General features: G+C 38.4%; 1 protein-coding gene across 1 annotated transcript in view; it reads left to right on the forward strand.

Annotated features, from left to right (window-relative positions):
• Positions 1–25,208, forward strand: part of MRPL48 (mitochondrial ribosomal protein L48) — a 103,621-nt gene that overhangs the window by 15,746 nt on the left and 62,667 nt on the right. Inside the window, exons 2-3 of the mRNA XM_037840602.1 lie at positions 10,635–10,687; positions 22,089–22,126. Coding sequence (XP_037696530.1) covers positions 10,635–10,687; positions 22,089–22,126 — 91 coding nt within the window. The remainder of the gene's footprint in view (positions 1–10,634; positions 10,688–22,088; positions 22,127–25,208) is intronic.

Raw genomic sequence — 25,208 nt, forward strand, 5'->3', positions numbered from 1 at the left:
AGCTTCAAAGTCAGGGAGTGTAAGTCCTCCCACTTCGTTTTTCTTTTTTAGAGTGTCTTTAGCAATTCGAGGCATCTTCCCTTTCCAAATAAATTTGATAACTAGCTTTTCCAAGTCTGCAAAGTAGGTTGTTGGAATTTTGGTTGGGATTGCATTGAATCTGTAGATGAGTTTGGGTAGAATTGACATCTTAATGACATTTAGCCTTCCTATCCATGAACATGGAATATTTTTCCATCTTTTAAGGTCCCCTTCTATTTCTTTTAGTAGAGTTATGTAGTTTTCTTTGTATAGGTCTTTTACATCTTTGGTTAAGTTTATTCCTAGGTACTTGATTTTTGTAGTTGCTATTGAAAATGGTATCTTTTTCTTGAGTGTCTCTTCAGTTTGTTCATTTCTAGCATATAGAAACATTACTGACTTATGTGCATTAATCTTGTATCCCGCTACTTTGCTAAATTTGTTTATTAGCTCTAGTAGCTGTATCGTCGATTTCTCAGGGTTTTCTAGATATAAGATCATATCATCTGCAAACAATGACAGTTTTACTTCTTTTTTTCCAATTTGGGTGCCTTTTATTTCTTTGTCTTGCCGGATTGCGCTGGCTAGCACTTCCAGCACAATGTTGAATAACAGTGGTGACAGCGGGCATCCTTGTCTTGTTCCTGATCTTAGAGGGAAGGCTTTCAGTCTCTCACCATTGAGTACTATGCTGGCTGTGGGTTTTTCATATATGCTCTTTATCATGTTGAGGAAGTTTCCTTCAATTCCTACCTTTTGAAGTGTTTTTATCAAAAAGGGATGTTGGATTTTGTCAAATGCTTTTTCAGCATCTATTGAGATGATCAATTGATTTTTCCCTTTTGACTTGTTAATGTGTTGTAATACATTGATTGATTTTCTTATGTTGAACCATCCTTGCATGCCTGGAGTGAACCCCACTTGGTCATGGTGTATGATTTTTTTAATGTGTCTTTGGATTCGATTTGCAAGTATTTTGTTGAGGATTTTTGCATCTATATTCATTAGGGAGATTGGCCGGTAGTTTTCCTTTTTTGTGGCATCTTTGCCTGGTTTTGGTATTAGATTGATGTTAGCTTCATAAAATGAGTTAGGTAGTGTTCCATTTTCTTCAATGTTTTGAAAGAGTTTGAGTAAGATTGGTGTCAGTTCTTTCTGGAAAGTTTGGTAGAATTCCCCTGTGAAGCCATCTGGCCCTGGGCATTTATTTGTGGGAAGATTTTTGATGACTGATTGGATCTCTTTGCTTGTGATGGGTTGGTTGAGGTCTTCTATTTCTTCTCTGGTCAGTCTAGGTTGTTCATATGTTTCCAGGAAATTGTCCATTTCTTCTACATTATCCAGTTTGTTGCCATAAAGTTGTTCATAATATCCTCTTATAAGTTTTTTAATTTCTTCAGGATCTGCAGTCATGTCACCTTTTTCATTCATTATTTTGTTTATATGGGTCTTCTCTCTTTTTGATTTTGTCAGTCTAGCTAGGGGCTTGTCAATCTTGTTGATCTTCTCAAAGAACCAACTTTTGGTGATATTTATCCTCTCTATTGTTTTTTTGTTCTCTATGTCATTTATTTCTGCTTTAATCCTTGTTATTTCTTTTCTTCTACTTGCTTTAGGATTGGTTTGCTGTTCATTTTCTAGCTTCTTCAGTTGATCCATTAGTTCTTTGATTTTGGCTCTTTCTTCCTTTTTAATATATGCGTTTAGTGCTATAAATTTCCCCCTTAGCACTGCTTTTGCTGCATCCCATAGGTTTTGGTATGTTGTGTTCTCATTTTCATTCGTCTCTATATATTTAGCAATTTCTCTTGCTATTTCTTCTTTAACCCACTGATTGTTTAGGAGTGTGTTGTTTAACCTCCAGGTATTTGTGAATTTTCTAAGTCTCTGATGGTTATTGACTTCTAATTGTATTCCATTGTGGTTAGAGAATGTGCTTTGAATAATTTCAATCTTTTTAAATTTATTGAGCCTTGTTTTATGTCCCAGCATACGATCTATTCTGGAGAAAGTTCCGTGAGCACTAGAAAAGTATGTGTATCCTGGTGATTTGGGATGTAATGTCCTATATATGTCTGTTAAATCTAATTCATTTATCAGATTGTTTAGGTTTTCAATTTCCTTATTGGTCTTCTGTCTGGTTGATCTATCTATAGGAGAGAGTGATGTGTTGAAGTCTCCCACAATTATTGTGGAAACATCAATTGCTTTCTTTAGTTTTGCCAGTGTTTCTCTCATGTATTTTGTGGCCCCTTGATTGGGTGCATAGAGATTTACGATTGTTATTTCTTCTTGCTGAATTGCCCCTTTTATTAGTATGTAGTGGCCTTCTTTGTCTCTCAAAACATCCCTGCATTTGAAGTCTATTTTATCTGAGATTAATATTGCTACACCTGCTTTCTTTTGGCTGTAGCTTGCATGAAATATTTTTTTCCATCCTTTCACTTTCAGTTTCTTTGTGTCCCTGTGTCTAAGATGAGTCTCTTGTATGCAACATATTGATGGTTCATTTTTTTTGATCCATTCTGCGAATCTATATCTTTTAGTTGGGGAGTTTAATCCATTTACATTCAACGTTATAACCGTGAAGGCATTTCTTGAATAGGCCATCTTATCCTTTGGTTTATGTTTGTCATATTTTTCCCCTCTGTCTATTAATATCCTTAATTGTACCCATACCGAATCTCTTTAGTACTGAACCTTTCTCCAAGTCTCTCTGTCCTGTCTTTGTTTCTCTGTCTGTAGGGCTCCCTTGAGTATCTCCAGTAGGGCAGGTCTCTTGTTAGCAAATTCTCTCAGCATTTGTTTGTCTGTGAAAAATTTAAGCTCTCCCTCAAATTTGAAGGAGAGCTTTGCTGGATAAAGTATTCTTGGCTGGAAATTTTTCTCACTCGGAATTTTAAATATATCGTCCCACTGCCTTCTTGCCTCCATGGTGGCTGCTGAGTAGTCACTACTTAGTCTTATGCTGTTTCCTTTGTATGTGGTGAATTGCTTTTCTCTTGCTGCTTTCAGAACTTGCTCCTTCTCTTCTGTGTTTAACAGTGTGATCAGTATATGTCTCGGGGTGGGTTTATTTGGATTTATTCTATTTGGAGTTCGCTGAGCATTTATGATTTGTGTATTTATGTTGTTTAGAAGATTTGGGAAGTTTTCCCCAACAATTTCTTTGAATACTCTTCCTAGACCTTTACCCTTTTCCTCCCCTTCTGGGACACCAATGAATCTTATATTTGGACGTTTCATATTATCTATCATATCCCTGAGGTCCATTTCGATTTTTTCAATTTTTTCCCCATTCTTTCTTTTATGCTTTCATTTTCCATTCTGTCATCTTCCAGGTCACTGATTCGTTGTTCAACTTCCTCTAGTCTTGTACTATGAGTGTCCAGAATCTTTTTAATTTGGTCAACAGTTTCTTTAATTTCCATAAGATCATCCATTTTTTTTATTTAGTCTTGCAATGTCTTCTTTATGCTCTTCTAGGGTCTTCTTGATTTCCTTTGTATCCCGTACTATGGTCTCATTGTTCATCTTTAGTTCTTTGAGTAGCTGCTCTAGGTGCTGTGTCTCTTCTGGTCTTTTGATTTGGGTGCTTGGGCTTGGGTTATCCATATCGTCTGGTTTTTTCATATGCTTTGTAATTTTCTGTTGTTTTTGGCCTCGTGGCATTTGCTGAACTTGATAGGGTTCTTTTAGGGTTTGTAGACCTATTGAAGTCCTTATCTCTAATTTATCAGATCTACAGCTTCGTGGAGTACACTTTCTCTAACTAACCAGCAGGTGGCGTCCACGAGCCACCTGTTCTCCACAAGCCGGTTCTCCCCTGCTTAGCCTTTTTGGTGAGTGGGGGAGTGAGTCTTGTGGGGTCCAATTGGTGTACCAAGCTTGCGTGTGTAGTTGGTGTTGCCTGCCCTGTATATGGGGTGTGTTTCTGGGCAGTCAGGGAGGGGGGATGGCTCTAACAATCAAATCTCCCTGGTGATCCTAGAGTTTTAAATCCTTCAGTTCAGTCCTGCCACAGTTTGTCTCTGCCACTGACCCACAAGTCCTTGGTATTGGCGTATGGCTCCTGAGACTTGCAAGTGGGCCCCTCTTCCAGGCTGTGCACCCCGGGTCCTCTGTTGAGGGATGTCTGTGCTATGTCACAGGTGAGTGCCGTCCCCCCAGGGCAGTTCTGGGCTGCTGGGCTGTGTAGGGAGGCTCCCAGTCTGCTCAAATGATGGCTGAATGGGGCTTCGTTAATTCACACTGCTCCACCTTCCCAACTCTGGGACAATCAGCTGAGGTTGCAGGGAAGGCTAATGTCCACGTCCAGTTTTGTGGTGTGTGCCTGTTATTTGAAGCACTTCCGTCACACTGGGTTGTGTGGGGCAGCTCTGGGCTATGGGGCTGGCGATGGACAGGAGTGTTTCCTGTCCACCAGGATGATGGCTGTGAGCGGACACCCCCGTTTTCTTGGGAAGTTGTGGTGTTTAGTGAATTTTCTCAGCTACTGGATCATTGCGTTTTGTCTCAGAGCTCTCTTAGTTCTGCTCTTGACTTGACCTGCCCAAATTGCAAGTCTTTGAAGCTTTCTGTATTGGGCTTCTTAGAGTAATTGTTTTAGAAAAAGAAAAAAGGATTAAAAAAAAAAAAAAAAGGGCCCTCCTCAGAGATCTAATGGGTTATTGAAATGCTAATAGACAAAGCAACCAGGGCCATTAAGGAAGGGTCCACAGGGCAGAGAGATCAGCTTTTCTTCGGGATTTGCATATGCGTCTCAAGGCCTGAGCTCCGCCCTTCCCCTTTCTGTGTTCACCAGAACTCCAAAAAGCCTTGGCTTTTCTTTTTGGGCTTTTCTTGCTGTTTCTTGCTATCTGTATCTCCTCTCTGCTGGGCTGGCTGCTCTCAGATTCTCTGGTGTCTGGTCTCAGTCTATCTGTGGTTGGAGTTTGGATCAGTAGAATAAGTTTCCGATAAGGGCTGCCACTGCAGTTCTCCCTTCTCCTTCCCGGAGCTGACAGCCCCTCCTCCCCCGGGACTGAGCCTGGCAGGGAGGGGTGCGGGTCCCCTGGCCGCAAAAACTTACAGATTTCGCTGATCTCAGCAGTTCCACGTTTTCATGAGTGTTGTATGAAGTATGCCCAAAGTCGGATTGCTCTGTGGTGTCCAGTCCACGCAGTTCCTGGCTTTCTACCTACTTTCCTGGAGGAGTAACTAAAACACACAGCTCACCAGTCCGCCATCTTGCCTCGCCTCCTCTAGTTGCTTTTTTATAGTATACCATTTTTTATTTTCTTCCTTTTTTTCAATTATTGTGTTAATGGTTACCTTTGTAATTACAGTTACCGTATTAAACTAATAACAACCTAATTTGACTAGCACCAACTTAGTTTCACTACTTTACAAACTATACTCCTGTGTATCTCCATCTCTCCCCCTTCATATTGTTATTCTCAGATTACGTCTTTATACACTGTATGTTCATTAACATAGATTTGTAATGTTATTTTACATATTTGCCTGTTTTGTCCTATAAGGAGAAGAAAAGCAATTACAATACAATAGTACAGAGAAACAGGATTTCGTATTTATCTATGTAGTTATCTTTGCCAAAGTGCTTTATTCCTCCTTGTGTCTTTGTGTTATTGTCTATTGTCCTTTTACTTCAGCCTGAAGGACTCCCTTCAGCATTTTGCATAGGGTAAGTCTTCTGGTAATGAACTCCTTCAGTTTTTTTTATCTGTGAATGTCTTAATTTCTCCTTCATGTTTGGAAGATCATTTGGCTGGATATAGAATTCTTAGTTAACATTTTTTTTTCTTTAAGGACTTGATGCCATCCCAGTGTTTTCTGGCTTCAGTGAGATCTACTGTTAATCTCAGTGGGGATCCCTTGTATATGACAAGTTGCTTTTCTATTGTTGCTTTCAAAATCTTTTTGACTTTGGGATTTGACAGTTTTGCTATAATTTGTCTTGGTGTATATTTCTTTGGGTCTGTCCTGCTTGGAGTTTGTTGAGCTTTCTGGATGTGTATATTCATGTCTTTCATCACACTGGGGACATATGTGGCCATTATTTCTTCAAGCACCTTCTCTGTGTCTTTCTTTCTCTCTTATCCCTGTGTGACTCCAGGTATGCTTATGGTGTACACTTGATGGTGTCCCAGAAGTCTCTTAGAAATGTTCATTTTTATTCATTATTTTTTCTTTCTGCTTATCGCACTGGGTAATTTCAATTGTCTTATCTTCAAGCTTGCCGATCCTTTCTTCTGCCTGTTGAAACGGGGTGTTGAATCCATCTAATGAGTTTTTCCTTTCAAGTACTATACTTTGCCACTCCAGAATTTCCATTTTCTTCCTTTTTTTTCTTTTTTTTTTAAACGAAGGAAATGTTTATTAGTTCCTGTGGCTCCTAGAATAGAGAGACATGGCACAGCTCACAGGGTCATACAGGAAACACTTCAGGAGTGTAGACTTGCGGGGAGCAAAAAGTTACAGAGGACCTGGGAACTATGCCTTTATACATAGGTAGAACAATAGAAGTTGGTGAAGCAAGAGTGGAGTTTGGGGAGTTTATATTTGACTTTACAAGGGCATGAACTTAGGTCGGACATATAGAGGAAAGGGAGAAACAGCTTATCTTGTAAAAGCAGATGTCAGTGGTGGTCACTGAGGGACTGAAAGACAGGATCTGGAATGCTGAGGGCATCATGACAATGCAAACAAAGCCCCTGTGTTATTTTAAGCTACTGCACCCCATGTGTAAAGGGCAGCTTCTCTGTATGTAGAATTTCTTTGATCATTTCAGTGGGAATTTCAGAGAGAGAAAGAAGTTAAAATCAAGTTGGTTCAAATCTTTATATTAAACCATAAATTCACCAACCAAGTTGGACACACGGAACTTTCTCCTGATCCCTTACTTGCCCTGATTCAGTGGGTATCAGAACAATTCTGCCAAAGGATTGAGAAAAAAAAAAGAAAAAAAAAAAATCCACACAGGGAAAGTAACATTTTACCCAATGTAGAATATCTATTCATATGTCATTCATTTGTTCAATATTTTTTGAGCAGCTACTAAGTTGCAGTCATTTTGTTAAACATGGGATACAATGGTGAGCAAAATTGAGATAGAATTTAGTGTTAAACAGAAATTGAGTAATTTTACATATTAAATGAATAATTACAACAGCAATATATGTTACAGAGAAGAGGTGGGTGGTTTAAAGACATAACAGGATTCAGTGTGATGTGGGAGGTCAAGGAAGGCTTCCTTTAGAAACTAACAATTGATCTGAAATTGGAACAACGAATTAGGATGAATGTGGGAGAAGAATGAAGATCATTTCAGGCAGAGTGCAAACTACTTATGGCGGATAGTGCAGAGTGGATGCCCTGAACTCAAAGGAATCCAGTATGACTGGACAGGAGAGGACATGGGTATATGTGCTGAAAGATAATATATAGATTTTGATAGAGGCCAGACCATACAGGGCCTAATAAGCACATGGGAAGGGGTTTAAGAACAATGGGAAGCCATTAAAGAGGTGACATTATCAGAACTGCATTTCACAAATTTCACTCTGGCTGCCCTGTAGAGATTTCCACAAGAAAAAGCAGTTAGGAGGCTATAGCAGTAGTTTAAGAGAAGTACAAAGTGAGTTTATAATAGGGTGTTGGAAAGAAAGATATAGAAAAATGGTTAGTTGTGAGTAGAAGGTAAAATTTATTTGACTTGGTGATGAATTTTTTTAACTTTAAAAAAAATTAAAAAACAAACAGTAATTTAAAAAAAAAAACAAAACTACATTTCAGACAAAACCAAAATGGAGGAATAAGAAAAACAAATAGCCTGAAATAACTACATTGCTTCCAATGTGTTCCTACCCTACCCCAAGAAAATTAACAAACCATAACTGAACAAAGAAAAAGAAAAACAAATAACCTAAAATAACTACATTGCTTCCAACATGTTCCTACAATACCCCCCAAAATTAACAAACTGTAGTCATTCCTGAGCATTCTCATAACATTAATATTACCCTCTAAAACTTACCTGTCCTTATTAGTTTATCATTCTCCCTTCGCTATTTGCTGTCTATCGCTAGGTCCCCTACATTCTACAATATAAAGCATTTACATTTTTCACAGAGTTCACATTAGTGGTAGCATACAATATCTCTCTTTTTGTGCCTGGTTTATTTCACTCAACATTATGTCTTCAAGTTTCATCCATGTTGTCATATGTTTCACGACCTCCTTCCTTCTTACTGCTGCATAGTAGTCCGTCATGTGTATATACCACATTTTGTTTATCCACTCATCTGTTGAAGTACATTTGGATTGTTTCCATCTCTTGGCAATTGTGAATAATGCTGCTATGAACATTGGTGTGAAAATATCTGTTCGTGTCACTGCTTTCAGATCTTCTGGGTGTATACCGAGAAGTGAAATTGTGGACTGAAGGGTAACTCAATATCTAGTTTTCTAAGGAAGCACTAGACTGTCTTCCAGAGTGGCTATACCTTGATACAGTCCCACCAACAATGAACAAGAGTTCCAATTTCTCTGCGTCCTTGGTGGTGGATTGGATGCAGTAAGGGGGAGCAGAGAGTATCAAGTATGACATCGTAGATACTGATAGATGGTGATGCTATTTGCTGAGATAGGAAACACTAGAAGACCAGTTTAGAGCAAGACAGAAAAGTGTTCGCTGGATTTACTCACATGGTGGTCAGAGGAGTAAAAAGACAGATTGATGAATTGAAGCATGAATCCTATTGTTAAAATGAAGACAACAACTATAGGCCACCCTCTTAAATTTGGGAAGGAGGGGAAGGACAGCATTAACAATACTTTCCATCTCTTTATTTTGTTCATTGTGTTCCTAATTTTCTTTGGTTCTTTATATATGGATTCCTTTAGCTCACTGAATATATTTAATACAGTTGATTTAAAGTCTTTGACTAATAGTTCCAATGTAATAGCTTCCTCAGGGATAGGTTTTGGCAAATTCTTTTTTCAGTTAATGGGCATACTTTCCTGTTTTGTTGTGTATTTTGTAATTTTTTTTTTGAGAACTTGACATTCTGAGTATTATTTTGTTATAACTCTGGAAATCTAGGTTTTTCATTCCAATGGGATTGCTAGGTTTTGTTGTTGTTGTTGTTGTTGAGGGCTGGAGCAGTCAATTTGTGACTTTTCTAAACTGCTTTTTTTTTTTTTTTCCTCAAATTGGAATGGAAAGTGAAAATAGAAGGGAAAAAAGAAGGTCCTGCCTCTTTAAGACTCATCTGCTGCTTTTGCCTGGGTGGGGGATTGGGGGTGGTATTGGAACAATGACTGCCCTCAGAGCCAGCCCTTCAGTGATCTGAAGAAGCTGATCAAAAGCATTTTCAGTGATCACACCACACAGCCCTGGATTTTGGAGGACTTAGGTTCCTATAAGCCATGCTGTTACCAGCAAGCTATTCTAGAAGCCCAGGCTGCGGTCCCCACTGCTGTCTGCCAGGTTGTTGGTGGATGGGGTATTGTTGCCTCTGCACAGAGGGTAAAATTCACTGAAATTTACCACAATTTACCAACCTCTTCCTCCAGCTCTTCCCCGAATGCTGCACAGTATTCTACTAGACTCTAAGTTTTAAAATAGTTGAGTCAGACTCTTCGTGCTAGTTCAGTAAGTTGTTTTGGTGGAGGGAGTGATTTCTGGATCTTCCTACTCCGCCATCTTCCCACAATCCTCTTCCTGCATAATAGGCTTTTGACACATACAAGTTGAAGGAATAAACATGGTTTCCCATGGTGTGAAGACTTTTTTTTAATGCTATGAAACTTTAAGTACTTTTGATATTTATTTTCTAGTTACTTTACAAAAAGACCTCTATGTTAAACAGTTCCTTAGTAAACCTATACCACTGATCATTTGAGTGGTTGCCAGCAAGGTCAAGGCAGTGCGAAATTGAAATAACTGGAGAGAGAGGATGCTTAGGGAGGGAAGCTGCCACTGCTACAGACTTCTGCATTGGTATTATTTTGTTTACATTGGTATCACTATTTTTATTACTGAGAGAGACAATCTGTTATAAGAGAGATATAGCGTTTGGAGTAAGACAATCCTCTTAGCCACTTATTAACTATAATTTCTTGGAATATAACCTCTCGGCCTCAGTTGCCTCATCTGTAAAATTGTCTTGTAGTGTTATTTTGAGAATTAGAGAAGATTTAAGAAAGCTCCTTGCCTGGTGCCTTACATGGAAGATGCATAATGGTTGTTGACTGATATTGGAAAAAACAGATCAAGATATTGAGGAGAAACAGGGTAAAAAAATCAGGGTGGAAGGGCAGGCTCCTTCTCCTCCTCTTCCTCCTTCTCCTCCTTCTCCTTCTGCTCCTTCTCCTTCTCCTTCTTTTTAAAGCAGTTTCTGTGTGCCCAGGCAGTGAGCAGAATAAGAAGGGAGACGCCCTTGGTGTGCCTACATGTTTGGTGTTAACTGTAGACAGCTTCTTTGCTAGACAAGAGCTTTGGGGTCCTTTTTGATTTGTGTATTGTGGGTTTCTAGCCTCTTTGGGAAGAAGTGCTTGGAGGTCTTTGAATGTTTACAGTTGTCTCTTTGTGGCTCTTTTTGCTGTAGGTGCTGTGCCTGAAGAATGATACCATTTTCAAACAAGCCTTTTCCCTCTTAAGGTAAGGATGTTAATAACAACAATTAATACACCTAATATTTGCATTCTGCTTCATCTTTCCCACAGCATTTTTCTTTCATTATCTCAATTTATGTGTCTACTAAGCTTTAACTTCCCTGCCATCTTGCTTCTTTCCCAATGGCGAGTTTATCTAGTTGCTCAGGGCAGAATCCTTAGAGATATCCTTGACACTGCTCTTTCCTTCTATAGTCAGTCATTTAGCAAATCCTGTCAGCGCTATTCTTGAAATATAATGATAAATCAAACCATTTCTCACCTTCAGTTTCAGGCCTCATGCTTTCTGTCCTGCTTAACTACTGGGGACCAACTCCTTGTCTACTCAACTCCTTTATTACCATCACCCTAGCCTTCTAACTGATCTCCCTGCTTTTACTTTTGTCTCCTATCCTTCATACTAAAACCAGAGTGATTCTTTTAAAACCAAGGTAGCTTACGTCACTCCTCTGCTCAGAACTCTCCAGTGGTATCCCATCTCACTCAAAATAAAAATCTACAATCTTTATCCTACAAGGCCTTACATAATCTGCTTCCTCAGTAAATGGCAGCTTTAGTTATCTTGTTCCTTGATGCTCTATGCACTCTCCTACCACAGGACCTTTGCACATTCTTCTCTCAGATATCCATGTGCTTTGCTGCTTTATACTTTATTCAGGTTTGTGCCCAGATGTCATTTCATCAGAGAGGCCTTCCCTGACCACCCTGTATAAAATACCTCTCTTCATCAATCTCCATCCTCTTACCTTGCTTCATTTTTCTTTATAACTGTCTCATCATCTGATACCTTATATATTGATGCATAATTATATATTTAAATATTGTCTGTCTTCCTCCAACCAGAATATAAGCATCACAGGGACTTAGTTTTGTTCATTCCTGGGTCCTAAGATGCTGTCGGACACATGGTAGTCACTTAATAAATACTTGAGTTTTTTTTTTGTTGTTGTTAAAAAAGTTGAGGATTTACAGAACAATCATACATAAAATACAGAATTCCCATATGCCACCCTATTCTTAATACCTTGCATTGCTGTGGAACATTTGTTACAATTGATGATAGCATATTTTTATAATTGTACTATTAACTATAGTCCATGGTTTAACTTAGGCTTCACTGTTCGTATGGTGTAATTCTGTGGATTTTTTTTTTAAATTTTATTCTGTTGCTATATATATAGTTTAACATTTCCGCTTTTAATCACATTCAGATCTACATTTCATTTTTGTTAATTATGTTCACAATGTTGAGCTACCATCACCACTATCCATTATGAAAACATTTCCATCATTGCAAATAGGAACCCTACGCATTTTAAACCTTAACTTCCTTTCTGTATCCCCACCCCATTCCCTGGAAACCTATATTCTAGCTCCTGACTTTAATAGTTTAATTATTTCAAATAATTAGAATACAATATTTGAGATCATACAATATTTGTCCTTTTGTGTCTGGCTTATTTCAGTCAACATGATGTCTTCAAGGTTCATCCATGTTGTCACATGTATTAGGGCTTCATTCCTTTTTTTTTTTTTTTAATCATCATTTTATTGAGATATATTCACATACCACGCAGTCATACAAAACAAATCGTACTTTCGATTGTTTACAGTACCATTACATAGTTGTACATTCATCACCTAAATCAATCCCTGACACCTTCATTAGCACACACACAAAAATAATAAGAATAATAATTAGAGTGAAAAAGAGCAATTGAAGTAAAAAAGAACACTGGGTACCTTTGTCTGTTTGTTTCCTTCCCCTATTTTTCAACTCATCCATCCATAAACTAGACAAAGTGGAGTGTGGTCCTTATGGCTTTCCCAATCCCATTCTCACCCCTCATAAGCTATATTTTTATACAACTGTCTTCGAGATTCATGGGTTCTGGGTTGTAGTTTGATAGTTTCAGGTATCCACCACCAGCTACCCCAATTCTTTAGAACCTAAAAAGGGTCGTCTAAAGTGTGCGTAAGAGTGCCCACCAGAGTGACCTCTCGGCTCCTTTTGGAATCTCTCTGCCACTGAAGCTTATTTCATTTCCTTTCACATCCCCCTTTTGGTCAAGAAGATGTTCTCCATCCCACGATGCCGGGTCTACATTCCTCCCCGGGAGTCATATTCTACGTTGCCAAGGAGATTCACTCCCCTGGGTGTCTGATCCCACGTAGCGGGGAGGGCAGTGATTTCACCTTTCAAGTTGGCTTAGCCAGAGAGAGAGGGCCACATCTGAGCAACAAAGAGGCATTCAGGAGGAGACTTTTAGGCACAAATATAGGGAGGCCTAGCCTCTCCTTTGCAGCAACCGTCTTCCCAAGGGTAAAACTTATGGTAGAGGGCTCAACCCATCAAACCACCAGTCCCCTATGTCTGTGGTCATGTCAGCAACCATGGAGGTGGGGTAGGCGAATACCCCTGCATTCTCCACAGGCTCCTCAAGGGGGCACTACATCTTTTTTCTTTTTCCTTGTTTTTCATTCTTTTTTTTTTCTTTTACTTTCCCTTCTTTTTTAAATCAACTGTATGAAAAAAAAAGTTAAAAAGAAAACAAACATACAATAAAAAAACATTTCAAAGAGACCATAACAAGGGAGTAAGAAAAAGACAACTAACCTAAGATAACTGCTTAACTTCCAACATGTTCCTACTTTACCCCAAGAAAGTTACATAATATAGCAACATTTCTGTGAACTTGTTCCTACTATATCCATCAGAAATTAACAGACCATAGTCATTTCTGGGCATCCCCAGAACGTTAAATAGCTTATCTGTTCTTCTTGGATTATTGTTCCCCCTTCCTTAATTGCTCTCTACTGCTAGTTCCCCTACATTCTACATTATAAACCATTTGTTTTACATTTTTCAAAGTTCACATTAGTGGTAGCATATAATATTTCTCTTTTTGTGCCTGGCTTATTTCGCTCAGCATTATGTCTTCAAGGTTCATCCATGTTATCATATGTTTCACGAGATCGTTCCTTCTTACTGCCGCGTAGTATTCCATCGTGTGTATATACCACATTTTATTTATCCACTCATCTGTTGAAGGACATTTGGGTTGTTTCCATCTCTTGGCAATTGTGAATAATGCTGCTATGAACATTGGCGTGCAGATATCTGTTCGTGTCACTGCTTTCTGATCTTCCGGGTATATACCGAGAAGTGCAATCGCTGGATCGAATGGTAGCTCTATATCTAGTTTTCTAAGGAACTGCCAGACTGACTTCCAGAGTGGCTGAACCATTATACAGTCCCACCAACAATGAATAAGAGTTCCAATTTCTCCACATCCCCTCCAGCATTTGTAGTTTCCTGTTTGTTTAATGGCAGCCATTCTAATCGGTGTTAGATGGTATCTCATTGTGGTCTTAATTTGCATCTCTCTAATAGCTAGTGAAGCTGAACATTTTTCATGTGTTTCTTGGCCATTTGTATTTCCTCTTCAGAGAACTGTCTTTTCATATCTTTTGCCCATTTTATAATTGGGCCGACTGTACTATTGTCATTGAGTTGTAGGATTTCTTTATATATGCAAGATATCAGTCTTTTGTCAGATACATGGTTTCCAAAAATTTTTTCCCATTGAGTTGGCTGCCTCTTTACCTTTTTGAGAAATTCCTTTGAGGTGCAGAAACTTCTAAGCTTGAGGAGTTCCCATTTATCTATTTTCTCTTTTGTTGCTTGTGCTTTGGGTGTAAAGTCTAGGAAGTGGCCGCCTAATACAAGGTCTTGAAGATGTTTTCCTACATTATCTTCTAGGAGTTTTATGGTACTTTCTTTTATATTGAGATCTTTGGTCCATTTTGAGTTAATTTTTGTGTAGGGGGTGAGGTAGGGGTCCTCTTTCATTCTTTTGGATATGGATATCCAACTCTCCCAGCCCCATTTGTTGAAAAGACCATTATGACTCAGTTCAGTGACTTTGGGGGCCTTATCAAAGATCAGTCGGCCATAGATCTGAGGGTCTATCTCTGAATTCTCAATTCGATTCCATTGATCTATATGTCTATCTTTGTGCCAGTACCATGCTGTTTTGGCAAGTGTGGCTTTATAATAAGCTTCAAAGTCAGGGAGTGTAAGTCCTCCCACTTCGTTTTTCTTTTTTAGAGTGTCTTTAGCAATTTGAGGCATCTTCCCTTTCCAAATAAATTTGATAACTAGCTTTTCCAAGTCTGCAAAGTAGGTTGTTGGAATTTTGATTGGGATAGCATTGAATCTGTAGATGAGTTTGGGTAGAATTGACATCTTAATGACATTTAGCCTTCCTATCCATGAACATGGAATATTTTTCCATCTTTTAAGGTCCCCTTCTATTTCTTTTAGTAGAGTTATGTAGTTTTCTTTGTATAGGTCTTTTACATCTTTGGTTAAGTTGATTCCTAGGTACTTGATTTTTTTAGTTGCTATTGAAAATGGTATCCTTTTTTTGAGTGTCTCTTCAGTTTGTTCATTTCTAGCACATAGAAACATTACTGACTTATGTGCATTAATCTTGTATCCCGCTACTTTGCTAAATTTGTTTATTAGTTCTAGTAGCTGTATCGTCGATTTCTCAGGGTTTTCTAAATATAAGATCATATCATCTGCAAACAATGACAGTTTTACTTCTTCTTTTCCAATTTGGATACCTTTTATTTCTTTGTCTTGCCAGATTGCCCTGGCTAGCACTTCCAGCACAATGTTGAATAACAGTGGTGACAGCAGGCATCCTTGTCTTGTTCCTGATCTTAGAGGGAAGGCTTTCAGTCTCTCACCATTGAGTACTATGCTGGCTGTGGGTTTTTCATATATGCTCTTTATCATGTTGAGGAAGTTTCCTTCAATTCCTACCTTTTGAAGTGTTTTTATCAAAAAGGGATGTTGGATTTTGTCAAATGCTTTTTCAGCATCTATTGAGATGATCAATTGATTTTTCCCTTTTGACTTGTTAATGTGTTGTAATACATTGATTGATTTTCTTATGTTGAACCATCCTTGCATGCCTGGAATGAACCCCACTTGGTCATGGTGTATGATTTTTTTAATGTGTCTTTGGATTCGATTTGCAAGTATTTTGTTGAGAATTTTTGCATCTATATTCATTAGGGAGATTGGCCGGTAGTTTTCCTTTTTTGTGGCATCTTTGCCTGGTTTTGGTATTAGATTGATGTTAGCTTCATAAAATGAGTTAGGTAGTGTTCCATTTTCTTCAATGTTTTGAAAGAGTTTGAGTAAGATTGGTGTCAGTTCTTTCTGGAAAGTTTGGTAGAATTCCCCTGTGAAGCCATCTGGCCCTGGGCATTTATTTGTGGGAAGATTTTTGATGACTGATTGGATCTCTTTGCTTGTGATGGGTTGGTTGAGGTCTTCTGTTTCTTCTCTGGTCAGTCTAGGTTGTTCATATGTTTCCAGGAAATTGTCCATTTCTTCTACATTGTCCAGTTTGTTGCCATACAGTTGTTCATAATATCCTCTTATAATTTTTTTAATTTCTTCAGGATCTGCAGTTATGTCACCTTTTTCATTCATTATTTTGTTTATATGGGTCTTCTCTCTTTTTGATTTTGTCAGTCTAGCTAGGGGCTTGTCAATCTTGTTGATCTTCTCAAAGAACCAACTTTTGGTGATATTTATCCTCTCTATTGTTTTTTTGTTCTCTATGTCATTTATTTCTGCTTTAATCCTTGTTATTTCTTTTCTTGTACTTGGTTTAGGATTGGTTTGCTGTTCATTTTCTAGCTTCTTCAGTTGATCCATTAGTTCTTTGATTTTGGCTCTTTCTTCCTTTTTAATGTATGTGTTTAGTGCTATAAATTTCCCCCTCAGCACTGCTTTTGCTGCATCCCATAGGTTTTGGTATGTTGTGTTCTCATTTTCGTTCGTCTCTATATATTTAGCAATTTCTCTTGCTATTTCTTCTTTAACCCACTGATTGTTTAGGAGTGTGTTGTTTAACCTCCAGGTATTTGTGAATTTTCTAAGTCTCTGATGGTTATTGACTTCTAATTGTATTCCATTGTGGTCAGAGAATGTGCTTTGAATAATTTCAATCTTTTTAAATTTATTGAGGCTTGTTTTATGTCCCAGCATATGATCTATTCTGGAGAAAGTTCCGTGAGCACTAGAAAAGTATGTGTATCCTGGTGATTTGGGATGTAATGTCCTGTATATGTCTGTTAAATCTAATTCATTTATCAGATTGTTTAGGTTTTCAAGTTCCTTATTGGTCTTCTGTCTGGTTGATCTATCTATAGGAGAGAGTGATGTGTTGAAGTCTCCCACAATTATTGTGGAAACATCAATTGCTTCCTTAGTTTTGCCAGTGTTTCTCTCATGTATTTTGTGGCCCCTTGATTGGGTGCATAGACATTTACGATTGTTATTTCTTCTTGCTGAATTGCCCCTTTTATTAGTATGTAGTGGCCTTCTTTGTCTCTCAAAACATCCCTGCATTTGAAGTCTATTTTATCTGAGATTAATATTGCTACACCTGCTTTCTTTTGGCTGTAGCTTGCATGAAATATTTTTTTCCATCCTTTCACTTTCAGTTTCTTTGTGTCCCTGTGTCTAAGATGAGTCTCTTGTATGCAACATATTGATGGTTCATTTTTTTTGATCCATTCTGCGAATCTATATCTTTTAATTGGGGAGTTTAATCCATTTACATTCAACGTTATAACCGTGAAGGCATTTCTTGAATCGGCCATCTTATCCTTTGGTTTATGTTTGCCATATTTTTCCCTCTCTCTATTAATATCCTTTATTGTACCCATACCGAATCTCTTTAGTACTGAACCTTTCTCCAAGTCTCTCTGTCCTGTCTTTGTTTCTCTGTCTGTAGGGCTCCCTTGAGTATCTCCAGTAGGGCAGGTCTCTTGTTAGCAAATTCTCTCAGCATTTGTCTGTCTGTGAAAAATCTAAGCTCTCCCTCAAATTTGAAGGAGAGCTTTGCTGGATAAAGTATTCTTGGCTGGAAATTTTTCTCACTCAGAATTTTAAATATATCGTGCCACTGCCTTCTTGCCTCCATGGTGGCTGCTGAGTAGTCACTACTTAGTCTTATGCTGTTTCCTTTGTATGTGGTGAATTGCTTTTCTCTTGCTGCTTTCAGAACTTGCTCCTTCTCTTCTGTGTTTGACAGTGTGATCAGTATATGTCTAGGAGTGGGTTTATTTGGATTTATTCTATTTGGAGTTCGCTGAGCATTTATGATTTGTGTATTTATGTTGTTCAGAAGATTTGGGAAGTTTTCCCCAACAATTTCTTTGAATACTCTTCCTAGACCTTTACCCTTTTCTTCTCCTTCTGGGACACCAATGAGTCTTATATTTGGACGTTTCATATTATCTATCATATCCCTGAGGTCCATTTCGATTTTTTCAATTTTTTTCCCCATTCTTCCTTTGATGCTTTCATTTTCCATTCTGTCATCTTCCAGGTCACTGATTCGTTGTTCAACTTCCTCTAGTCTTGTACTATGAGTGTCCAGAATCTTTTTAATTTGATCAACAGTTTCTTTAATTTGCATAAGATCATCCATTTTTTTATTTAGTCTTGCAATGTCTTCTTTATGCTCTTCTAGAGTCTTCTTGATTTCCTTTATCTCCCGTACTATGGTCTCATTGTTCATCTTTAGTTCTTTGAGTAGCTGCTCTAGGTGCTGTGTCTCTTCTGGTCTTTTGATTTGGGTGCTTGGGCTTGGGTTATCCATATCGTCTGGTTTTTTCATATGCTTTGTAATTTTCTGTTGTTTTTGGCCTCGTGGCATTTGCTGAACTTGATAGGGTTCTTTTAGGGTTTGTAGACCTATTGAAGTCCTTATCTCTAATTTATCAGATCTACAGCTTCGTGGAGTACACTTTCTCTAAGTAACCAGCTGGTGGCGTCCATGAGCCACCTGTTCTCCACAAGCCGGTTCTCCCCTGCTTAGCCTTTTTGGTGAGTGGGGGAGTGAGTCTTGTGGGGCCCAATTGGTGTACCAAGCTTGCGTGTGTAGTTGGTGTTGCCTGCCCTGTATGTGGGGCGTGTTTCTTGGCAGTCGGGGAGGGGGGGTGGCCCTAACAATCAAATCTCCCTGGTGATCCTAGAGTTTTAAAGCTGCTGCAGTAGTCTAATCCTTCAGTTCAGTCCTGCCACAGTTTGTCTCTGCCACTGACCCACAAGTCCTTGGTATTGGCGTATGGCTCCTGAGACTTGCAAGTGGGCCCCTCTTCCAGGCTGTGCACCCCGGGTCCTCTGTTGAGGGATGACTGTGCTATGTCACAGGTGAGTGCCGTCCCCCCAGGGCAGTTCTGGGCTGCTGGGCTGTGTAGGGAGGCTCCCAGTCTGCTGAAATGATGGCTGAATGGGTCTTTGTTAATTCACACTGCTCCACCTTCCCAACTCTGGGACAATCAGCTGAGATTGCAGGGAAGGCTAATGTCCACGCCCAGTTTTGTGGTGTGTGCCTGTTATTTGAAGCACTTCCGTCACACTGGGTTGTCTGGCGCAGCTCTGGGCTATTGGGCTGGCGATGGGCAGGAGTGTTTCCTGTCCACCAGGATGGTGGCTGCGAGCGGACACCCCCTTTTCTTGGGAAGTTGTGGTGTTTAGTGAATTTTCTCAGCCACTGGATCATTGCCTTTTGTCTCAGAGATCTCTTAGTTCTGCTCTTGACTTGACGTGCCCAAATTGAAATTCTTTGAAGCTTTCTGTATTGGGCTTCTTAGAGTAATTGTTTTAGAAAAAGAGAAAAGGATTAAAAAAAAAAAAAAAAGGGCCCTCCTCAGAGATCTAATGGGTTATTGAAATGCTAATAGACAAAGGAACCAGGGCCATTAAGGAAGGATCCACAGGGCAGAGAGATCAGCTTTTCTTCGGGATTTGCATATGCGTCTCAAGGCCTGAGCTCCTCCCTTCCCCTTTCTGTGTTCACCAGAACTCCAAAAATCCTCTGCTTTTATTTTGGAGTTTTTCATGTTGTTTTTTTTTTTCTATGCCTGTCTCCTCTCTGCTGGGCTGGCTGCTCTCAGATTCTCTGGTGTCTGGTCTCAGTCTATCTATGGTTGGAGTTTGGATCAGTAGAATGAGTTTCCGATAAGGGCTGCCACTGCAGTTCTCTCTTTTCCTTCCCGGAGCTGACAGCCCCTCCTCCCACGGGACTGAGCCTGGCAGGGAGGGGCGCGGGTCCCCTGGCCGCAAAAACTTACAGATTTCGCTGATCTCAGCAGTTCGACATTTTCATGAGTGTTGTATGAAGTATGCCCAAAGACGGATTATTCTGTGGTGTCCAGTCCACGCAGTTCCTGGCTTTCTACCTACTTTCCTGGAGGAGTAACTAAAACATACAGCTCACCAGTCTGCCATCTTGCCCCGCCTCCACCTTCATTCCTTTTTTATATCTGAATAATATTCCATTTTATGTATATACCACATTTTATTCATCCATTCATCAGTTGATGGACACTTGGGTTGCTTCCATTTTTTTGCAATTGTGAATAATGCTGCTATGAACATCGGTATGCAAATATCTGTTTGAGTCCCTGCTTTCAATTCTTTTGGGTATATACCTTGTAGTGGGATTGCCAATTCATATGGTAGTTCTGTACTTAGCTTCTTGAGGAACCGCCAAACTGTCTTCCACAGTGGCTGTACCATTTTACATTCCCACCAGCAGTAAATTAATGTTCCTATTTCTCCACATCCTCTCCAACACCTGTTATTTTCCATTTTTTTTAAATAGCAGCCATTCTAATGGGTGTGAAATGAAAATATTTGTTTAATGAATAAATTGGTCCTCATATGACCCGATGAAACAGGTGATTTTATCTTATTTTTATACACACAGAACTGAGGTTCAAAGAGGTAGTTGATTGCTTTAAGATGATTTAGCAAATATGAATTGGAGTTTGGACTCAAACCCAAGTTTTTTTTTTTACTATAACACACGTAGAGTGCTGTCTTCCCATTGTTTTTTCTAGGTGCTGACAGAAGGCATTTGGTAGTTTATTTATTCCTCTGTTCAGCAGCTATTCACTGGGTGTCTTATACGCGGCAGCCACAGGGTATAAAACAATGAATTGTATATATTCCTGGATCACATGCTACTCATGAGCTCAAATGATTTCTTGAATGTTTTACGTTTATTGAAGGCTTTTCTTTCTTATTCCCTTTCCATCTTAATCTATTTTTTCCATCATTTATTAGTCAACTACTATTTGTGTAGTACCTTCTATGGCACCGTGCTAGGCATTTTACATATGTAGTTGCTAATCTTTACACAAACACTGCAAGACTCCTCACTTTATAAAAGACAATACCAGCTTAGAAAGTTTAAGATAGATTTTCAGTTCCATGAGATAAGTACTCTTATTATCTGCACTATAAAGACAAGATAACTGAGCTACAGAGATGTGAACTAACCTGCCAAAGGTCCCAGTTTAGAAATTGTGGAATCAGCATTCAATCACAGATCTGTTTGTCTCCAGGTTTTTCCATAGTTTAGATTCAAAGTTATCAAGATGCTGAATTAAAATATTCTGATTGCCTAGTTAGCCGAACCAGAAACCCAGAATCATATTACTCTCCTCCATGTCCTCTGTCTCTGGTATCCAGTCTGGCACTAATAATAGCTCTTGTTGCTGTTCCTTCTTCTCTTTCCTCTCTGACCCTGTTCTAATAATGCAAGTCTTATCCCCTTTTTCCTGGGCTATTGCAGGGACCACCTCACTGGTTCTCCTAATTCAGTCTCACCTCTTCTGATTGCTCACCCGCTACCAAGGTTGTCTTTCCAAAACTTAAATCTTATCATGTCACTTCTGTGCTTAAAATCTGCTGAGGACTTCCAACTGTCTACAGGATGAAAACCAAACTCCTTGGCATAGTGTATAGGGTTCTTCATGACCTGGCCCCTGATTACTTCTTCATTCTCTCATCCTGCTCCCTTCTCTGCTGCTCAAGTTCCAGTCATATCCAGCTGCTTGCTCTTCTCCAAAACATCACTTTCTTATCTCTAACTATAATGATTGTCCTTGCAATGCTAAATAGCTCTTCATTTTTTAAGACTGAACTCAAATGGTTCCACTCCCTGATAGAAGTGACCACACTTCCCTTTGTGTTCCACCATATCTTGTAGGTGTTTCTGTCCTAGATCATTACTATGTTGTGGCTCACATTTGTTTCCTTATATCTCTTCCTCTGAGACCATGAATAGAGACATCTTACTGAGTTTTGCATCCTCAGGAATGAGCACATTGTCTGGCCCATCGTAAGTGCTTAATATTTGTGGAAAGAAGAAAGGGCGGAAGGAGTAAGGAAATATCTACCATTGGCATATCCTTAATGAAGAGCATACAAGTTTTGGTAACTTGTGTAAATAAAATCTGAGTTTCTGTTTGTATTTATCATGCTGTCTCCCTCTTTTTAGATTCAAAACTTCGGGAGAGAATCCCATCTGTTCTTCAGGTAAGCAGTTATTTCCTGGTGGTCATTTGCCTACTTTAAATGATCCTCTAGCACTCCATGATAATTTTGTCTAGAAGTGTGCCTAACATGTCTTAGAGAAGAGTAGACAGGACCAAATATCATCCTTCATGTGGAATAGGCAATGGGAGAGAACATATAGCAGTAGTCAAGAGCAAGAGCTCTGTAGTAAATTTGGAGTCTGATTCTATACATACCTTTGGCAAACTACCCAACTTCTGTATAGCTTGGCTTCCTCACTTTAAAAAATGGTAAAAATTATAGTAAATGCTGCAGTGAATTATTTGACTATTGACTGAGACAAGAACACATGAAGTGCTCTAAAAAGCTAGCGGCTATTATTATTGCTACTATTCCAGACTTGTCTTTCACATCCACCAGGCTAGGACTTTTTTCGGAATAATTTCCAAAATGAATGTCTATTTAATCTGATTAACTCAATAAATTTTGGTCTCTGTTTCAACCCAATTATTTCCTATTTTTGCTGTCTTTTATGTGACAAATTTACAAGTATTTGTTGGGTATTTATGACATCTGTCATAGGATTGTAAAGAGCAACAGAGGTAAAGGAATGGGAGTAAGGAAGGGAACTAAAATTTACTGAGTGCCTGCTATGTGCCAGGTAGTGTGTAAGAGGCTTTACATATGCTAATTATTTTAGAAGTTGGCAGCAATAAGTAGGGAATCACCATTTCTACTAGGCCCAAAGCCTAGCATTTCAAAATATGTGCTTCTTTTAAAACCTGAATATCTTATTGGGGTTAAAGGAAAACTTAGGTGTGATTGGTATTTAAGTCACCATTTTTGGAAAATAAAAATGTCACCTGATAAAATGCCTTTAATTAGCTCTGTCTTCTAAAATTTTCATTTGTTTATCCAGTCATTCAACAACATTTATTGTACCAGACTATGTGTTAGGTGCTTGGGATACAAAATTAAAAGGATATAGTCCTTGCCATTTAGAAGCTTATGGTCTTGTAAGAAAGAATTTTTCCCCAAGAATATGCAATGAACACTTCTATACCCACCACATATATTCAGTTATTGTTGGCTATCATTTTGTCCTGTCAGCTTTCTCTGTTATACATTGTGATATTTCACCACTAAATACTTCAGCATGCATTTCTAGAAATAAGACATTTGCTATATTCTGTTAAAGAACCACCGTACCACTTTCTCACCCAAGAAAATTAGTATAATACCTTTAATATCATCTAATAACATCTGTTTTCTCAATTATACCCCAAAGTTCTTTCAACACTGTTATTTTTAACCAAGAACCAATGAAGGTTCATTTGGTTGTTATGTCATCTTTAGAATAGTCCTGCCACTTTGTTTTCTATAACAGTGACTTTTCATTTTAACGTTTTTTTTACTGTGGTTAAAATATAATATAGAACCATTTTACCCATTTTTAGGTGTACAATTGAGCAACATTAAGTACATTGACAGTGTTGTGTAACCTATACCATTTTCTATTTCTAGAAATAAATGACATTTTAAAAATATTTTTGAAGACTTTATTTTTTAAAACCTTTTCATTTTGGAATAATTTCAAACTTACAGGACATTTGCAGAAAAAATACAAACCCCATAAAGAGAACTACAACATGCTCCCAGATCCCAGATACCCAGATCTACCAATTTTAACATTTTGCCACATTTACTGTATAATTTTCAATTTATCTATCTATCAGTTATCTAGCTATCTTTCTATAATTTGACTATCTATTTTCTGAATATTTGAGAGCGGGTTGCACACATTGTACTCTTTCAACACATAATGTATCCATGTATATGTTCTAAGAACAAGGATACCCACTTATGTAACTACCCTAAATACAGTTATCAAGTTCAAGAAATTTACATTGATACTAATTTGACAGTCTATACTCCAATATTTTCATATGTCCCAATATCTTTTTTTCTTTAACTTTTTACTTTGACATACTTTTGAACTTATAAAACAGTTAAAAAACAGTACAAACCCAATACAGAGAACTCCAACATGCTCTTACAACCCCAGATACTCAGTTCCATCAATTTTAACACTTTGCCATATTACAATATCATTCTTTCTACCCGTGTATCTATATATCCATTTATCTCTGTCTTTCAATTTATATATTTATCAATCCATTTTCTGAACACTTGAATGTAGGTTGTATACATCATGCTCCTTGGACACTTAATACTACCAGGTACATTTCCTAAGGACAAGGATATTCACTATGTAACCATCATAAGTGCAGGTATCAAGTTCAAGAAATTTAACATTGATACAAATCCTATAGTCTATATTCCAATTTTTACATATGTCCCAATAATGTCCTTTTGAGCCTTTCTTCCTCCCTTGTACGATCATGTCCAGGATTATGTATTGCATTTAATTGTGGGTATTTCTTTCTTTTTTTAAAATATGGGAACATATATAACATAAGCTTTCTCCTCTCAACCGCTCCTAAGCATATCATCCAGTGGAGCTAATTACAGTCACAATGTTGAGGTACCCTCACAACCTTCCATTACTAAAACTTTCCCATATCCATGAACAGAAATTTTGCCCCCGTTTTGCAGTACCTCCCTGTTTCCCTGTTCCCCTGTGCTCTGATTTCTGTCTCAATGAGCTTGGATAGATATTTTCTTTGTAGTTAACCATCAGGCTTAATTTTAACATCCTAATCTGTAACTATCTTGTTTGCGCTGATACCAACTTAATTTTGATAGTAAACTATATTCCTATGTCCTCTATCCTCCCACCTTTATGTAGTTCTTGTCACAGATTACACATTTATACATTATGGGTCCAAAATCACTGATTGAGCATTGCGTTTTATGCATTTGCCATTTAGATCCTGTGGGAAGTACAAAAAGACCAGTTACAAACCAAAAATACAATAGTACTGGCTTTTGTATTTACCCCTGTAATTACCCTCACTAGAGGGGTAGGGATGCAGTCTTTTCACCCCAAGTGGGTAGCCAGTTGGTTCAACATTTACTTATTTATTTATTTTCAGGCAAGAGTTCTTGTATTCAACATTTATATTAGCATCCATCTTTTTCC

This window comes from Choloepus didactylus, chromosome 6 (assembly GCF_015220235.1).
Source record: "Choloepus didactylus isolate mChoDid1 chromosome 6, mChoDid1.pri, whole genome shotgun sequence".
Classification (NCBI taxonomy): Eukaryota; Metazoa; Chordata; class Mammalia; order Pilosa; family Megalonychidae; genus Choloepus; species Choloepus didactylus.